The 19,738-nt window shown below is 28.4% G+C and overlaps 1 protein-coding gene across 2 annotated transcripts in view; it reads left to right on the plus strand.

Moving 5' to 3' along the window:
- ITP (ion transport peptide) overlaps window positions 1-19,738 on the plus strand; it is a 101,412-nt gene that overhangs the window by 9,392 nt on the left and 72,282 nt on the right. The window contains exon 1 of one of the 2 annotated variants that reach the window (XM_065513263.1): window positions 12,730-12,842. The exons of the other annotated variant lie outside the window; for it this stretch is intronic. Within the exon in view, the coding sequence (XP_065369335.1) occupies window positions 12,834-12,842 (9 nt within the window). The 5' untranslated portion in view covers window positions 12,730-12,833. Of the gene's footprint in view, window positions 1-12,729; window positions 12,843-19,738 lie in introns of those variants that run through there. 2 annotated transcript variants of the gene reach the window in all.

The following is a 19,738-nucleotide window of genomic DNA, read 5'->3' on the forward strand; positions in this document are numbered from 1 at the left end:
ACTTGATCATTAATATCGTGATAAAATGGACATAAACAAGTTATGTCAACTATTGTGGGGATCGGTCTATGATTGGCTCTATCCCCCATATAAACCCTATATCAGTAAAATATTTTATTGTCACATATTGATGTTGGGTATACAAGATAAAACTTTTACTTGTTAAATTTGTTTTCATAATGTTCTGATCTTGATGTGACGTTTCTAATAAAATTTGCAAATTAACCAACTTAGAATAACATTAAAAACTATTTGTCTTGTTTTATTGACATAGTTTTGTCCAAATTTATTCGATTAATCGAGAATTTTTATTCGAATAATTTTTTATTCTAAATTGAAAAAATTTATTCTTTTGAATAAAAAATATCTATTCCTCTATTATTCGAATAATTTTTATTCAAATGACAACTCTAGTAGCTACTAATACGAATTCTTTATGTAAGTCCTTACCATAGAGAATAGACATAGAACGAAAACTATGCTGTCAAAAACCTAACTCAGTTGTTAGAAACCTAAGTGGTGAAAATGTATTAGTAGAAAAAACTATGTGAAAACAAAAACAACACTCATATGTGTGATTATTTTGAGTAATTTTTTTGTTTGAGTTTTTTCTAGTTTCCGCTCTATGTTTCTCTATGGTCCTTACAATCAATGAATTATTATAGTTTTATTGAAATAGTTCTGTACAAATTTTTGTTTATATAAATTATTTTTTTTTAAATTTAACTTTAAAATAAATTTATTCGATTAATCGACAATGTTGGATCGAATAATTTTTTATTCTAAATTTAAAAATTTTATTAATTTGAATAAAAAATATTTTTTTCCTCGATTATTCGATTAATTTTTAATCGAATCATAACTCTAGTACATAGTTACTGTTAACGACTTCTTTATTTAAGTCCTTACAATCAATGAATTATTATAGTTTTATTGAGATAGTTGTGTCCAAATTTTTGTTTATATAAATTTAACTTGAAAATAAATTTATTCGATTATTCGACAATTTTGGATCGAATAATTTTTCATTTTAAATTTATAAATTTTATTCATTTGAATAAAAAATATTTTTTCCTCGATTATTCGATTAATTTTTATTCGAATCATAACTCTTGTAGTTACTGATACGAATTCTTTATGTAAGTCCTTACAATCATTGAATTATTATAGTTTTATTAAGATAGTTGTGTCCAAATGTTTGTTTATATAAATTATTTTTTTTAAATTTAACTTGAAAATAAATTTATTCGATTAATCGAAAATTTTCAATCGAATAATTTTTAAAAAAAAAATCGTATAACTTTTTATTCTAAATTGAAAAATTTTATTAATTTGAATAAAAAATATTTTTTTTCCTCGATTATTCGATTAATTTTTATTCGAATCACAACTGTAGTAGTTACTAATACGAATTCTTTATAAAAGTCCTTACAATCAATGAATTATTATAGTTTTATTGAGATAGTTGTGTCCAAATTTTTGTTTATATAAATTATTTTTTTTAAATTTAATAAATTTATTCGATTAATCGACAATTTTGGATCGAATAATTTTTTATTCTAAATTTAAAAATTTTATTAATTTGAATAAAAAATATTTTTTTTCCTCGATTATTCGATTAATTTTTATTCGAATGACAACTCTAGTAGCTACTAATACGAATTCTTTATTTAAGTCCTTACAATCAATGAATTATTATAGTTTTATTGAGATAGTTCTGTCCAAATTATTGTTTATATAAATTTAACTAGAAAATAAATTTATTCGATTAATCGACAATTTTGGATCGAATAATTCGTATACCCTTCATCATGAGTTTGTCATTCTGTTTGTAATATCTACATTTTTAATTGGCGACCCCACAAAGTATTTATATTCTGGATTGTTATAGATAGCAAAGTCGATATAGCCATGCCCGTCTGTCCGTATGTATGTTGAAATCAACTTTCCATAGCCCAGAAATAACTACTTACATACATGATTGATACATCAACATATCGGGAATTCTTCCAGCTCGGTTGCTATTTAAAATCGACAAGATCGGTCCACAAATGGCTGAGATATAAGGAAAATCCGGGATAACCTCGATTTTTTACCTATTTTGGATCTATGTATATCTGGATTACGAAGTCATTAATATAGACAATATGGATATCCAATGATAGATACTTCAAAGTCCATTGCAACGATGTATATAAGGCTATGAAAGTTGGACCTACAATGGGTCAAAACAGGGAAAAATATTTTTTAATCCGAATTTTTTTTTTCACCTAATTTTTTTTTCACTAAAAACTAAAAAAAAAATTTTTAAAATTAAAAAAAAAAATATTAAATTTAAAAAAAAAATTTAAAATTTAAAAAAAACAATTTAGAAAAAACCACTGGAAAAAAAATTAAATATTGTTTACCTAAAAATATTTAAAATTTTTATATTAAAGTATATTTTGGTGAAGGGTATATAAAATTCGGCACAGAATATAGCTCTCTTACTTGTTTTTTTTTAAATTTAACTTGAAAATTAATCAAAAATTTTCGATCGAAGAATTTTTTTATTTTAAATTTAAAATTTTTTTCCCCGATTATTCGATTAATTTTTATTCGAATCACAACTCTAGTAGTTACTGTTAACGACTTCTTTATTTAAGTCCTTACAATCAATAAATTATTATAGTTCTGTCCAAATTATTGTTTATATAAATTAATTTTTTTTAAATTTAACTTGAAAATAAATTTATTCGATTAATCGAAAATTTTCGATAGAATAATTGTTTATTCTAAATTTAAAAAATTATATCAATTTGTATAAAAATATTTTTTTTTTCGATTATTCGAATAATTTTTTTCGAATCACAACTGTAGTAGTTACTGATAACGGCTTCTTTATATAAGTCCTTACAATCAAAGAGTTATTAAAGTCTTTACTTGCAAACAATTACTTTAGTGATAACAAAGTAGTGCTAAGAGCGTATGTGCTAAAAGCGTAAGTGGTAAATGCTTGCCTCAAATGACAGTTCGGTTATATTACTTAGCATTTTAACTCATTACTTGGCAGCTATTTTATAATATTTATCTTCATGTGCTACATTTCCTCACTAGTCTATAACTTTAGAGATATTTACAAGATAACAGCAAGAAAAAGAAACAGTTTTAACAACATTCCTTCTCGCTTGTTAATTTTGTTATTTTATTTCATTATTAATTTGATTTTTTTTTTCTTTACACTCTTATACATTTTTTTTACATACCAAGTGTAATCATGCAAATTAAAAAGCGTCTAAATGTCTGTAAATACAATTCCGTAAATAAAATTTATTCAGTGTCGATCGCCCTGCCCTGACCGGCTCATGCTTCAAAAGAAACACAGCCACACAACAATTTTTTATTACATATTTATTATATTTAACACTTTTATTATTATGATATGACTTGAACTGATTTTATTAAACAGTATTATTCGTATTACTTTGAATGGTTTCAAATAGAATTAATAATTACATAAATACACAAATGTTAACATTTGTTATTCTATTTAATATTTTATGCAATAAATGCAACTTGTGCATTATTTAATATAGACAATATATAAAGGGTAATTTAAGAAGATCAGTCAGTTTAAGGGAATTAGTACTAATCTTGATTAGTTCAGTTCACACGCATTTTCTTTTAGTTCTCTAAATTCAAACCACTAACTGTCAAAAGTTTGACAGCTAATTTACAGCGCAATTAAAAATATCACATCTTTTTAAGACACTGCCCCAGCCAATTTCACTCTATCGTATTTATGAAATTGCACGTTAAATGTTTTCACAAACCAGTGGAATATTTTAATACATTACTGACTGTGTCTCCTCTGTTTTTTTTTCTTCTCCAACAAATAGAAATTTATTAGTGAAAATTGAAATAAGTTTGAAATATCAATTACCTATAGACTCTCTAGTATATTGCAAATTTGTTTATGGCAAGAATTATTACACCAAACGGTGGGGAATATTTATTTAATTTTACTTCACGTACAAGTTGTGTGCCAAATGAAATCATGTTGGGGGAACAGAAACATCAACAAAATTGTAAATGTTTTCTACTTGTAAATTATATTAATTACAATAATGTGACTAATAAAAAGTTGTTGTTGTTTTTATAAATAATTAAAATATTTTAATTGTTATTTTTCCAATCAATAAGTAATAATAACAATAATATCATTATTAAGTTATTGTTTTCTGTTTTTATACATAACTATTTACTACTACCGGGTAAAAATTATTGCAAATAATTTTATTGTTTATGTTTTCCTTTATAAAGAGAAATGCTAATTTTAATTCAATCATAATTTCTTTATATTAGAATAATAACATCTTATTTCAATTATTTTACGAAATGTTTCTTTTGATTTTCCGATGGTTTTCATTGCGAATCTTCAAAGGATTTTGTCATTAAAAATTGTGAATGACAATTACTGAATAAAATACATTTCCATGACTACTACATATCATCTGCATTACTTAGAAGTAGTATAATAATGACAATAGGGTATTTACAATAGATGGCGTATCTTTTGAACGCGGTTTTTGTTTTTAATAACTTATATGACATTTTGAAGTGTTTGTATTGAACATTATAGTGTAAACATCGACAATTTTTTATGCTTCGAAAATGTCGAATTTTGTATCAACAAAGCGTCATATGTAGGAAGTTTTGCTTTACTTCTTTAATTTATAAAAAAATGACGCTGACGCACACCGATTGCTCACCAAGGTGTTCCATCTGTTTCAACGTACGATAGATGGTTTGAGCGGTTCTAAAGTTATGATTTTGGCTAGCCCAGACCAGCCTAAACAATTTGAAGACCAAAAATTGCAGGCATTACTCCATGTACATTGTTGTAAAACTCAACAAAATCTTGCAAAATAATTGCGAGCTACTCAAGCAGCAATTTCAAAACATTTGAGAGCAGCAGGATTCATCTAAAAGCAGGCAAATTGGATAGCATACGAATTGAAGCTGAGAGACCTTGAAAGACGATTTTGCTTGTCCCAAATGATGCTTGAACGCTTTAAAAGCAAATCATTTTTGCACCGAATTATTACCTGCGATGAAAAATGGACGCATTATGATGACCCGAAGCGTAAGAGGTCGTGTGTGAAGCTCGGCCAACCAGTCGAATTGGCACCAAAGCCAAATATCCATGGCACAAGGCCAACCAGCTGAGGTGTTTCTCTGTATTTGGTGGGAACAAAAGGGTCCTATCTATTATGAGCTGCTGAAATCTAACCAGACCATCACAGGGAACCTGTACCGAACACAACTGATTCGTTGTCATGAAACCGTAATATTCCATAATGACAATGCTCGGCCACATTATGCAATACCTGTCAAAAAGTATTTGGAATGAAGTGGTTGGGATATTTGACCTCAACCGCTTTATAGTCCAGACCTTACCCCGTCCGACTACTATTTGTTTCGAACGATGCAGAACGCTCTCTCTCTCTTGGATACCCTCTCTTTGTAGAGTCGAAAGGACCCCGTTTTGACACAACCACAGCACTCGTAAGATGTAGTGTCATTTACAATGTATAGTGAAATGTTGAAGTTATTAGACCCAAGATATAGCCGTGGTTGGTTAATATGCAGCTGCTCAGGAATTTGTGACTTTTGACACTTAGGGCTGGAAATTTGCAGAAGCTACGACAATGGTCGCGATTTGCATGCTTGCCTAGCATCCACTGCCCTATTCCTTGTATTATGGGTTATCAGTTCCATAATTCGTTAAAAGAGGGCCAATTAACCTGCCACCCTACATGTATCTAAGCTGCGCCATGTATTCTCAGCCTTTGTAAGAAAGTATATGAAGATAATACTTTTAATAGCCCCCAGTGGAATTGCTACTGAAACCGCATTGGAGAAATCCAAAGCAGATCCCATTCTGGGTAACTCGTCTGCCTAGCCTTGACAGAACATTCTTACATTGCCTGATTAATGACGATGATGTTTTATAGGCATTCAATGAGAGAAGTGCCGCCTGACTTTCGACAAAAATACCAATACTGCCGCAAGTATTATGTGTATTACAAGCTACCATATATTTTGGTATCATATCGTACACGAAATTACATCTCTACAACACTCACTCCTAGAGGGAACTAAGACTTTCTAAATCTGTATATGAAGTAATATAGAATACCCCTACTCCACTCACGCCTGGAGGAAACTAAGACTTTGAACACCCTATAAAAATCTGTATATGGAGTAATATAGTCGGAAGGTTGGTATAAGATCAAAGGCAGTTGGCCCAGAATCCCTGTGTGGCCGTATGTTCTCGAACTCCAACATCCAGATGGAGACCTCGCTGCGCTGCAGGCAGAGTTTGCCATTATGTGAAGGTCTATTGGAAGACCTACTCTTGAAATCATCTTTTAAATTATTAATTTTGAATTAATAAGGAATTGTTATACAATATACTGAACAATATAAAGGAATCTTTACCTTCGTTGCTCCATCAAAATGTATTTTTTACTTATGATATAATCTTACTGGTTGGCTTTGAGTTCGTCTCTTAGTCCTTTGGTTTTATCTGTTTCAGGTTCCCTCTTACTCTATCATTAGTTCTTTGTGGGATTTTGAACCCTCTGTGAACATATTCCTCGTAATTATACCCTTCACCTTCGTGAGAAGGCTATATATAAGTTTGTCATTCCGTTTGTAATTTCCACAATATAATTTTCCGACCTTATAAAGTATATATATTCTGGATGCTTATAGATAGCGGAGTCGATTAAGCTATGTCCGTCTGCCTGTCTGTCTGTTGAAATCAACTTTCCGAAGCCCCCAAATAACTTACATACACGATTCATACATCAATATCTTCGGAATTCTTCCGGCTCGGTTGCTATTTAAAATCGAGAAAATCGGTCTACAAATGGCTGAGATATAAGGAAAAAAGCAGGACAACCTCGATTTTGACCTATATATGGATTACTAAGACATTAATATAGACAATATGGATATCTAATGATAGATAATTCAAAAACCTTTGCAACGACGTAGTAGGTTGGACCTACAATGGGTCAAAATCGGAAAAAATATTTTTTAATCCGAATTTTTTTTTCTCTAAATATTAAAAAAATTAAAAAAATTTTTTTTTTTAAATTTAAAATTTTTTTTTTAAATTTAAAAAAAAAATCGAAAATTTTGTTTTTCCAAAAAATTAAAAAAGCAACTTTGGATAAAAAAAATAAATTTTGTTTACCTAAAAATATTTAAAATTTTTATTTTGAAGTATAATTTGGTGAAGGTTATATAAGATTCGGCACAGCCAAATTGGTTTTATATAAGTTTAACCGATTTTAAAAATTTGTACATCTCGAATTATATTTTTCGCAAGACAGAATATAACCCACTGTATTTATAATTTGGTTTCTACACCATTTTCAATTGTATTTCAGAAAATTCTAATTAAATTTCAGAAATTTCCAATTAATTTCAGATGTTTTTCTGAATTTTCTGAAATACAAATGGAAATTTCTGAAATTTAAATGGAAAATTCTGAAATATAATTGGAAATTTTTTTTAATACAATTAGAAAATTCTTAAATACATTTGGAAGATTCTGAAATATAATTGGAAATTTCTGAAATTCAATTGAAATTTTCTGAAATACAATATGAAATGGTGTAGTATGTTTTAAACAGTTTTAAATATAAAAATAATTTCATTGTCAACAAAATTTCCAATTATAAACATAAAATAATGGGTGCATTCGATTTAAATACTTATAATTTGTTAAACAATAGGGAAGTGTTTTAGATTTTTGCATATTAATTGTTATCTTTAGTTTCTTACTACTGAAGTTAGAGTAAAACGGAAATAAAAATATATTTTCAAAGATACATAATTCAATTGTATTAAATAAATTATTGCATAAATAATTATTTTTATTGACAAAGTAATAACAATTTACATACAAAAGTTGTAAAATTTTCAGTTTTATTATAAAATTCAGTATATTTATATTTATATTAAAGTTTAAGATATCTTATCTATGGAAAATTTATGTGAGTGAGTTTTTCAAAAAGATCATTCCATCAATGATAATGCAACTTTGCATTAACTAGTATAAAAAACTGCTATCACTCCAATTGTATTCATTGTACTGTTACTCTTAAATAGATAGAAATATATAAGAAATCTGTGGAAATGAATATTTTTATTTTATGAATAACTATAATCTCTGTGTATGACTGACTGCTGCCCTCGTATGACTGACTTGTGTTACGCACTACATATCGATCGCACTTATTTGCAGTTAAACATTTAAATATTTTAAAAATGTCTATGAGTTTGTACGAAGAGTAGAGAAATAAAAACTAAAGCCAGGAGAATTACATTTAAGTACAATATAATGGAAAAGAAGGTGCAGAGGCAACAATTTAGGGTCAATTCTAAAAAAATATACTCACAAATGATTCATAAAAAAATATATATAATATTACTCAATACCATTATCATTTAAAGAAGTAAGCTACAGCTACGAAATATTATTAAGTTGAATGTATTGCTTGCAGTATATTTAACGAATGTGAGTTGCTAAAAATAGTGGTTTCTCTAGTTTAAATTCGGGAAAGCCTGTATAAATTGACGAATTTTCGACATTACTGATTTATTTTGATCATAAATTTCAACAACAGATTTAAAGCAAAAAAAAATTATTGAAAAATTTTTAAAAATGTATGAAAAGTATAAAAAGAATTCGTTTTCAACCATCTTTTTCTATATTTTTTTACACAATTTGTTTTTTATTGTATGTAAATTACATGTGACAACCCAATAAATATTCGGTGTTGATATGAAAGTACACCGAAAGTTCTATTAGTTCTCTTTGTCTAAGGAAATTCGTAAAACTTTACAATTCTGTACAAAATCTAAGGCAAATTATAACAAAAGTGTTAAAATTATCTAATTTATATAAAAAAAAGAATTTCGTTGCGAATTTTTTTAACAATTCTGATATTGTTACGATATATGTATAAAAGTTATAGTTGATATAGGCATGTCCGTCTGTATGTTGAAATCAACTTACCCCAAATAACTTACATACATGATTCATACATCAATATATCCGCTATATACCCGTTTAGGTTGCCCAGAAATGGCTGAGATATATGGAAAAAACCAGGACTACCTTGATTTTTGACCTATTTTTGATCTATATCTGGATTACTAAGTCATTAATATAGGCAATATGGATATCAATGATAGATATTTTAAAGACCTTTGCAACGGCGTATATAAGGTCTTTGTATGTCGGACCAAAAAAATTTCGATTAAAATATATTTTTTGTCTTTTTCGAAAAATTTTTTTTTTTAAAAATTAAAAAAAAAAATATTGGAAAAAGTTTTGTAAAAAAATTAAAAAACAAAAAAAAATTGAAAAACAATTAAAAAAAAATTTAATTTTGTTTACCTAAAAATATCGGTGTTGTTCAGAATTCTGAACAAAATCTGAGGCAAATTATAATAAAAGTTTTAAAAAAATCTGATTTATTTCAAACAAAAGATATTCATTGCGAATTTTCTTAAACAATTCTGATAACGAAAAAAATAACGAAAAATTTATTCTCGGTCACGCCTACTTTTGGGTGGGCGGGTCTATTAAGTTCCATAATATTTTGAACATTAAAGCCAAAAAAAACAAAAAAAATGTTCGTTATTTGACTCAGAATCAAAAAATTTAATAACGGTGAAATTTTGGAAGTGATAGGAAATGTTGCTAAACCCGACTTAAGTGATGTTGTTTTAATTTTTTTTAGTGTGAATTTATTTTTTTAACAAATATATTTCACTACTTTTAACTTACAAATACAGCTTTCAACGAAAGAAATTTAATTTGAATTCCTGTATGTAGACTTTATTGGGCTACTGTATGTATGTAGGTATAAAAGTGAGTGAACACCACAAATTCTTTGATAATGAAAATCCTAAAATCTATCCATCGATTACAATTTAAAACTTTCGGTTTGTTGGGGATTGGGCTGAATAATAGATTCGGTTCTGAAAAAGGTTTAAGTCGGACCATAATGATTTTCATGGTCTTAAAAAAATCAAAAAATTCTCTGGTGTTTACTCAATTTTGATATAAGTTTGTAATTGCGTTATCGATAACGGAGTCGATATAACCATGTCCGTTTGCCCGTCTGCATGTTGAAATCAACTGTCGTAGCCCCCAAATAACTACTAAAATGGCTGAGATATATTGAAAAAACCAGGACCTTGATTTTTTACCTATTTTTAATCTATATCTGGATTACTAAGTCATTAATATGGACAATATGGATATCCAATAATAGATATTTCAAAGACCTTTGCAACGGCGTATATAAGGCCGGACCTACAAAGGGTCAAAATCGGGAAAAATATTTTTTCCCTGATTTTTTTTCACCACAATAAAATGTGTTTAACTAATAAATTAAAAAAAATTGCATTTTTATCGCTAATAAATTAAAAAAAATTAAATTTTGAAAAAAAAATAATTTTGTTTACCTAAAAATATTTAAAATTTTTATTTTAAAGTATAATTTGGTGAAGGGTATATAAGACTCTTGCCCAACAACAAAACAGCATGCAAAAGAAACAAGAGACTTGCGCAACTAAATTGCCTAGTGTGAAAGGGGTATAAGATTCGGCAGAGTCGAATATAGCTCTCTTACATGTTTTTGTATAAATTTAGTATAATTTATATCAATTTTTTGGCAAATTATTTTCTATAAATCATTATTACAGAAAATATGAATATGTAGAAAGTTCTTAAATAAGTTTAGTTCATTCTGTCAAGTGTCTGAATTAGTTTAATTGTATAATAAAGTTTAGAGTATTGCTGACATTAATCATATTGGTAATAAAATGTTTACTGGGTAATTAGTGAAATAATGAGTGTGTGTGTACTTAACAAACATAATTACAATTATCTCTGCTTTTAAATTGAATGTGTTTTTGTAAGTGCATGTTGGTTGGTTGTCCTCTCTTCTTGGTTTTTTCAATTTGAGTAGAGAATAACGGTGAATGTTCCCCATATATTTACACATGTATGTATGTGTGGATGTGTGTTACTTAAAAGTAGGTTTCATTTGTTATTTTTGGGGGTTATTAAGGGGGATCATCTTCAGCCAAGTGACGCTCTCATGCACAAACACAAACTTACACACATTCCAACACGCACTCATACAAACGCACTTATTTGGAATTGTAGTGCGCTTGTAGGTATCCCATATATAACGGTTTTTCGTTATTTTTTTTCCATTTAAACTGTTGCGGCAGATAGAACTCAAAACTCGAGCGGCGTCATAAAAATATATATAATATTAGTCTGACTGATATTTTGTGGAGCATTTACATACATTTTGAGTAATACTGTGGTTATTTTACTGCAATTCACTTTGCGATCGTGTATTATCCTATGTTACGTTATGCATAGAGAACAACGATATTTCAGTTTTGTTGCTTTTAATTGTTGTGTGTAATGGAAGAGAGAGAGAGTTAATTTTGTGATTAAACTTCAGTTGAAATTTGTGGCTCAGTATAAAACGTTTCTCGTGCGAAAGAAATTTTTAAATTAAAATAAAAAACCAAATATTCCATACATGTCATCGCTGAGTAATCAATCTCTTTATCAATATTCGTTTTTACGGAAATCATTATGTTTTTTTTTTAAACACACACAAATTAATTGAAATAGCGTAATTATATTATGCAGACAAATTAAATCTAAATCTATTTTTGTAAGAAAAATAGCAACAAAAATAATTAAAAAAATAAAAATTGCATAGAGCAGTGAAATAATGTGTAAAATAACAAAAGCAAATAAGAAAATTAAATAATTTCTTTTCGTAGTGTAAATCGGAAAAGAAAAATTTGTGTTATTTAAGTGCGTGTGAAAATAATTTAAGTGTGTTCACTACTTAATTCTCAATAAACAGTTAGTTAGTGAGTGAGCGAGTGTGTCACCCTTTGATAAAATACCAACAACAACATCAACAAAAATGTCACTTTAATAATAATTTACATTGAAATTGAAATAATTCGTTGTTGTTATTTATTTTTTACTCGTCTCTACTTCGTCCGCCTGGTACCGAGTGTTACAACATAATAATAAAACAACAACAACAACAAATAAAAATACGCATAAATTTTCCTTATTCTATGCTGTCTTTCTCTCTCGCTCTCTCTCCCCCTTCTTTGTTTATTACACGAAAAATGAAAATGAAAATTATAATGATGATGATGATTATGCTTGTACAGTTATTTGAAATGATGCCTTCATTATTGCTCATTTCCTACAAAGCCGGTTTACAACAAAAAATTAACAAACAACAACAACAACAGTTTGTAGCTGTATAAATCAGTATTATTTTTTGTTTGTGTTTTTTTTTTACAAATTTCATACTTGATGTCTTCGTTGTGCTATCGTGTTTATAAAGATTTAACAAAAATTCATACAAAATGGAGATTAATATATCAGTTTTACTTCAAGTGCTACAGATAACAAATAAATAAAAAATAAAATTCCTTTCACAAAAGTTTTTTGTTATTGCCCTTTGGTTAGTGAAAACTTTACAATAAATACAAACATACATAAATATTTGCATATAAAATAAGATAAAAAATATTGTGCATATTTTTCATAAAATAAGTTATTTATCAGTTAAAAACAAAAAAATACAAAGTTTATTTAAAAAATATTTCTTCGTTATCATTCATCTAATATACACTCAAACAAGGCAGTTAAAGATAGAGTATCATTATTAACTGTGGTGTCGTGGAACATCATATGCTTACTAGGAATGTTTAAGGTAAGCTTATGTTTATTAGCTGATTTGTTTAGTGTTAAATTAAATTTAAGAATTTATTTATTATTGGTCAGATTTTTCTAAGAACTTCATAATGTATTTGTTAACATTATGAAAATATTGCAGCATATTGAATGTTAGCATTTCCACGATGAAGAACGTGACAATCATACGCCTTTAAAGAAAAACAAGTAAGAGAGCAATATTCGAATGTGCGGAATCTTATATACCCTTCACCAAATTTTACTTTAAAACTAAAATTTTAAATATTTTTAGGTAAACAAAATTATTTTTTTTTCCAAAATTGTTTTTTTAATTTTTTTTTCAAAATTGTTTTTTAATTTATTTTTAGTGAAAAAAAATTTTGTTTCTGAAAAAAAAAATTCGGGTTAAAAAATATTTTTCCTGATTTTGACCCATTGTAGGTCCAACTTGCGATGGCTTTATATACGTCTTTCCAAATGATTTTGAAACATCTATCATTCCATATTGTCTATATTAATGACTTAGTAATCTAGATATAGATAAAAAAATAGGCCAAAAATCGAGGTCCTGGTTTTTCCTTATATCTCAGGCAATTGTGGGACGATTTTCTTGATTTTATATATCAAACGATCCGGGTCTATAGCGGATAATTGATGTATGAATCGTGTATGTAAGTTATATGGGGGCTTCGGAAAGTTGATTTCAACAGAAGGACATGGCCATATCGACTCTGCTATCTCTAACGATCCTGAATATATGTATATAATTTGTGCGGTCGCAAATGAAAAATGTGGAAATTACTCATGGTGAAGGGTATACAAATAAAGACACCTTTATCATTGTTTCCATTTTTCGAAAGCATTTAGTAGCATTTATTTTCATACAAATGGTTAGTTTTGTCGTTTTGTAGTTTATAATATATTAGTAATAAACATGGCATCCAGAACGCTACACAAAATATAACTCGTTCTTCACTGCATCTAGATTAAAATTTGTTAAATCAATTTATTAAAACTAAAGCAGAATAATATTGCTTTCTATTGATATTCATTCACATTTGAAATGCGACATTTGTAACGCGACATTTATACTGTTGATAGATATTCACATTTGAAATGCAACATTTGTAACGCGGCATATTTTTTCATGACTTTTGTAATAGAGTTACTTCAAGTAATGTCAATAAAAGCTTCAATAACTCATTTTAATATTTTTTATTGGGTGTATGAAATGCTATAAAAGAAAATCATTTTTGCACCGAATCATTACTTGCGATGAAAATGGATCCATTGCAATAACACGAAGCGTAAAGCCGTGTGTCCATTACCAAGTATTCTTGTGGAAGTTGCTTCCAGAAGTAACTTCCAGAATTTTTAATCGTGTAAACACGTATTAGAAGTCGACTTCCAGAAGTCACGGCTTGCGGAATTTACTTGCAGCTATTGATCAACTTGCTATGAACAACAAGTGTTTTGAAGACTTTCAGAAGAAGTCGGGTAAATGGTTTGTGGTATTCTCTTCTGTTTTCAGTTTAGTTTTGTGTTTTTTTTTTTTGGAAGAGTAACTAAAAGCCGGTATAACCAATCTCATTTTAGTATCCTGCTTTTGAATATTTGTTTGAATTAAAGATAATATGTATTCAAAATCATCATTAAACATTCTAAGGAAATTTTTGAGCTACATGGAATCTTCTGTATTTTTAAGTTGATGGATGTATCTTTTTAATTCGTAAAAATGGCAAACTCTACTGCAAGCTGTACTCACATTGTGTGGAAACACGACGAGCAAGTTCTTCGTATAACTCCTACAAACTACTTCTGGAAGCAGACTTCCGCAAGTTTCGCTCTTCCGCAACTGACTTGCTAGTGGACACACGGCTTAAGAGATCGTATGTGAAGAGAATCTACACCAAAGCCAAATATCCATGGCACTAGGTTGAAGCGAGAATTGCGAGAAAAACACCCAGAATATGAGGCCAGACATGAAACCGTAATCTTCCCTCATGACAACGCTAGGCCACATTATGCAATATCTGTTAAAAGGTATTTAGAATGAAGTGGTTGGGAAGTTTTGACTCGCCCGCTTTAGACCGTGTAAAGAAATGGAGCTTAATCCCAATTCCCCAAAATATGGGAATAATTGTGTTTGATTTTAATTTCCAAGGTCTTTTGGATAATGAATGTAGTGAACTAGTGAACTATTTCCTAATAAAATTTTCATTGCAACCATTTTGGAATAATATTAGAAATTATTGGTTTTATTACTTTGAGATATTTTCTCCATATTATTGTTCAGCCCTCTAACCCGCAAGAGTGCCTCAAGGCATGCATTACAAAACACCAATTATCTCCCAAAAGTAATTATAATTTTTTTTTTCAAATTTAACTGTGACTTTAGTTACAGATTTGTTAACATTTCACTCGAAGGTCGAAATTTCATCGAAATCGGCCCAGACGTTAAGGAGGAGTTCAGTTACTAACATAAATAAGTCATTATTAGACTACTTCTATGTAATGCAGACGGTGTGTAGTATGTTATTCAGTAATTGCAAGTCATTAGCCCGTTTTGGCTGGGCTATAATATAAAGTTTATTATTTATTATAGACAATATGGATATTTCAATACATATTTCAAAGACATTTGCAACAACGTAAGTTGGTAAGTTGTAAGTTGGACCTACAATGGGTCTAAATCGGGAAAAATATTTTTTAACTCGATTTTTTTTTACCAAAAGTTTTTTACGCTAAATATTAAAAACAAATCGAAAAAACAAAAACAAAATATTAAAATTAAAAAAAAACTTATATAATTTAAAAAATTTTAAAAATTTATATTAAATTAATTTATATTAGAAATTTATAAAATTGGTCTTATTACTTTGAGATATTTTCTGTTAATTATTGTTTATCCCTCTAACCCGCAAGAGTGCATCAAAACACCAATTATCTCCCAAAAGTAATTATAATTTTTTTTTTCAAATTTAACTTTGACTTTAGTTACAGATTTGTTAACATTTCCCTTGAAGGTCGAAATTTCATAGAAATCGGCCCAGCCGTTAAGGAGGAGTTCAGTTACTACCACAAATAAGTCATTATTAGACTACTTCCATGTAATGCAGACGGTGTGTAGTATTTTATTCAGTAATTGCAAGTCATTAGCCCGTTTTGGCTGGGCTATAATATAAACCCACCATATGTAAATGGAATAGAATTAACCGTTCCTTTCAGAATTCTTAGTAACCGTTAACAAGTCGCCAATCCACCACAAATAAAGAATCAATATCTTACTTTGTTTAATACATTTGTGTATTTTCCACAGTCTGTAATATTTATTTTATTTTTGTTTTATTTTGCTGTAAATAAAATTACACACCACAATGACAATTCAAATATTTGCATTTCATCTGCTAGACATGGAATTCTTTTTCAGTGTGTTTGATGTGTTATTTTTAGTATGGATTTTCTTTTTCTCGACTCTTCTTCTGTTTTGCATTTAGTAAATATTTAGTTTTTATTTTTTTATTTAACTTTCATTCATTCGCAAATATGTTTAAAGCAAACATTTTTGTTTGTTGTTTTATTGCTGTGCACCATAATGATGATGATCAGCATAACATTATAAAGATCACTCATCATCATTCTCAGAGTGAATGAATGCATGCATGCATCATCATTATCATGGGTTTTTTCTACCTTTATTCAATTCATTGCATTCCGTTTTATTTGTTGTGCATTTTTAGAGTTCGTCAACTCGGCGATGTTGACTCTGAGTTAGTGAGTGAGGGCAGTCCAGTCCAGTCCGTTTGTCAGTTATTTCTTCTGGTCATTGTAGTAGTAGTTTTTTTTTTTTATTATTTATTTATTTATTTATTTATCTTTTTTATTATTTGTTTATTTTATTTGTGTGTTTTTTTTTATTTAATTTAATTTTTATTTGCCCCCAATAAAGGTTAATAACATTGAAATAATTTGTTTGTTTGATAACACACAAATATTTATTTATAATTTTTTGTTAAATTTATTATTTATACCCAAAAAAATATTTAGGTATATTTCAATTTCCCATTGTGAGAATTGTTACAAGGTCATCATATATTATTTTGTTGTTATTTATTACAAAATTACAATAAAAATCTGTTGAGTTTTTTTTTTGGAAATGAGAATAAATTGATTGAATAATTTGTTATTTCATTGGTTATTAAATAACAAAAGAATTTACATATTTGTTAAACAAATTAACTACGAGTAAGTACAACTTGCTTAGTGATACTTCCTAAAAATGATTCTGTTTTTATTTTGTTGATTTTCAAATTATGTAGTTCCCAAAATGTATAAACATAAATATTATTATTTATGTAGGTATTTATAAAGCCATATTAATTGTTTACATATTTGTTTACAGCTGGGAACAAAATATTAGGTGATCGTTTAAAAAAAAGTCTAAGCTTTTCTTGATATTTAAAATTTAATTGTATTCAACAATGAAATTGCGGCCATCAGTGCAAAAATGGCGTAACCCACAATTTTTTTGGTTGCCAATATCAATACAAAACTGGAGTAAGCCACCTTTTGGTATTCAAAAGCAGATGGAACTGAAAAAATCGTTTTTGCACAGAGCATAATATAACAAAGTAATGTAGCAAAAGTGATGTAAATAAATAGTTTGGAGTTACACCATTTTTGCATTCATTGCCTCAATTGATCTTTCCTTTTGTTGATTTTTATACCCTTCACCTTCGTGAGAAGGGTATATATAAGTTTGTCATTCCGTTTGTAATTTCTATATTTTTCATTTCCGACCCTATAAAGTATTCTGGATCCTTATAGATAGAGGAGTTGAATAAGCCATGTCCGTCTGTCTGTCTGTCCATCTGTCTGTCTGTTGAAATCAATTTTCTGAAGACCCCAGATATCTTCGGGATCCAAATCTTCAATAATTCTGTCAGACATGCTTTCGAGAATTTTGCTATTTAAAATCAGCAAAATCGGTCCACAAATGGCTGAGATATGAGGAAAAAACCAAGACAACTTCGATTTTTTACCTATATCTGGATTACTAAGACATTAATATAGACAATATGGATATCTAATGATAGATATTTCAAAGACATTTGCAACGACGTATATAAGACCATAGTAAGTTGGACCTACAATGGGTCAAAATCGGAAAAAAAAAAAATTTTAACCCGAATTTTTTTTTTCAAAAAAAAAAAATTTAAAAGGCAAAAAAAAAAATTTTTTAAAATTTAAAAAAAAAAATTTTAAATTTAAAAAAAAAATTTTAAATTAAAAAAAAAAAATTTTTAAATTTAAAATAATCGAAAAAATTTTTTTTTCCAAAAAATTAAATTTTGTTTACCTAAAAATATTTAAAATTTTAAGGTATAATTTGGTGAAGGGTATATAAGATTCGGCACAGCCGAATATAGCACTCTTACTTGTTAAGTATAATTTGGTGAAGGGTATATAATCCAGATATGGGATAAAATATATGTCCGTTGTCAATATTGGATCCGACTTAACAAATTTTCAAAATCAGCCTTGATGATTTGTGCGACAGATACTGAATCGAAAGCTTTTTAAACATGATCTTTTGAATTTGAATTTTTCTCTGTGTTTCTAAACATTTGATCAGCACCAACAACCATTTAAGTATGAAATGCTATTTTTTCCTAAATTATCCACAAATTATCTGATATTCTAGTAATTGTAAGTATAGTACTCATAATTTCCGTTTCCGATTCTAAACGTTTTATATCAGCCGCCAACAAACGTGCGTGTAATACATAGGGATCATAAAAAATTCTCTTCCAACATTATTACACACAATTGTATGGGAGAACTTTATCATAATGCGAGCATTATTTCACAAAAAAAATAAATAAAAAAAATTATGTATTGTGGCATCATCAGCAACGTCATATTAACGAGCTGCGACTGATAGGCGGACTGACAGGCTAACAAGAGGTAAAATGCTAAGTAGATAATGATTATTTAAACAATTTACAACACAGACATTTTGTAGACTTTGTGACGACAACACAACAAAGCCACAAAAAAAAAAAAGAAATAGTGAAAATGAAAACAAATCTGAAAATAAATTTATTGCATTGAGATTTATAACAATAGGTTTTAATATTTTAGAAAAAAGGAAAACTAAACAAAACACTGAGAATTAAATACAATAAATTAGAATATTTTATTTAAAAAACCAATTCAAGAGAATGTAGTGAATGCAAGAGAGTGTGATAGAGAGAGAATGAATGCGTGAGGAAAATAGTAAGCGACTACTTTGCATATGGCCTTTTCACGGTCCCGAACGCGACATTCGTAAGTCTTTGAAGTGTAAAATAATAACGAAATTTGAATTTTTCGCCAGCTTTTTAATAGCACAATGTTTAGTGCAAAATATAGATTTTTTTGTTTGCCATGTATTAGCAATAAACATGTAATCCCGAACGCTACATAAAATATAACTCGTTTTCGACTGCACGAATTGGAACATCATTTTTAGAAACGCTTTTCTTTTAAACTAAAGTATAATAATGTAGCTTTCTGTTGTATATGTGCATTTCCACAGTCCCGAACGCGACATTCGTAAAGTTTTTGAAGTGGAAAAATAACGAAATCTGAATTTTTCACTTGCTTTTTAATGGCACAATGTTCAGTTTATTTTAATGTATAACAATGTCGTTTTCTATTGATAGTTGTCATACTTGGCATATGAGCATTTTCACGGCCCCGAACGCGACATTTGTTAGTCTTTGAAGTGATAAACAAAATAACGACGTCTTAAAAATTTGTTTTCTTTTCCCATTTTTCGCATAGCGAAATGTTTAGTGCAAAATGTAGGATTTGTCGTTTTATTGTTTCCAATATAATAGCAATAAACATGAGATCCGGAACTCTACATAA

This window comes from Calliphora vicina, chromosome 5 (assembly GCF_958450345.1).
Source record: "Calliphora vicina chromosome 5, idCalVici1.1, whole genome shotgun sequence".
Taxonomy (NCBI): domain Eukaryota; kingdom Metazoa; phylum Arthropoda; class Insecta; order Diptera; family Calliphoridae; genus Calliphora; species Calliphora vicina.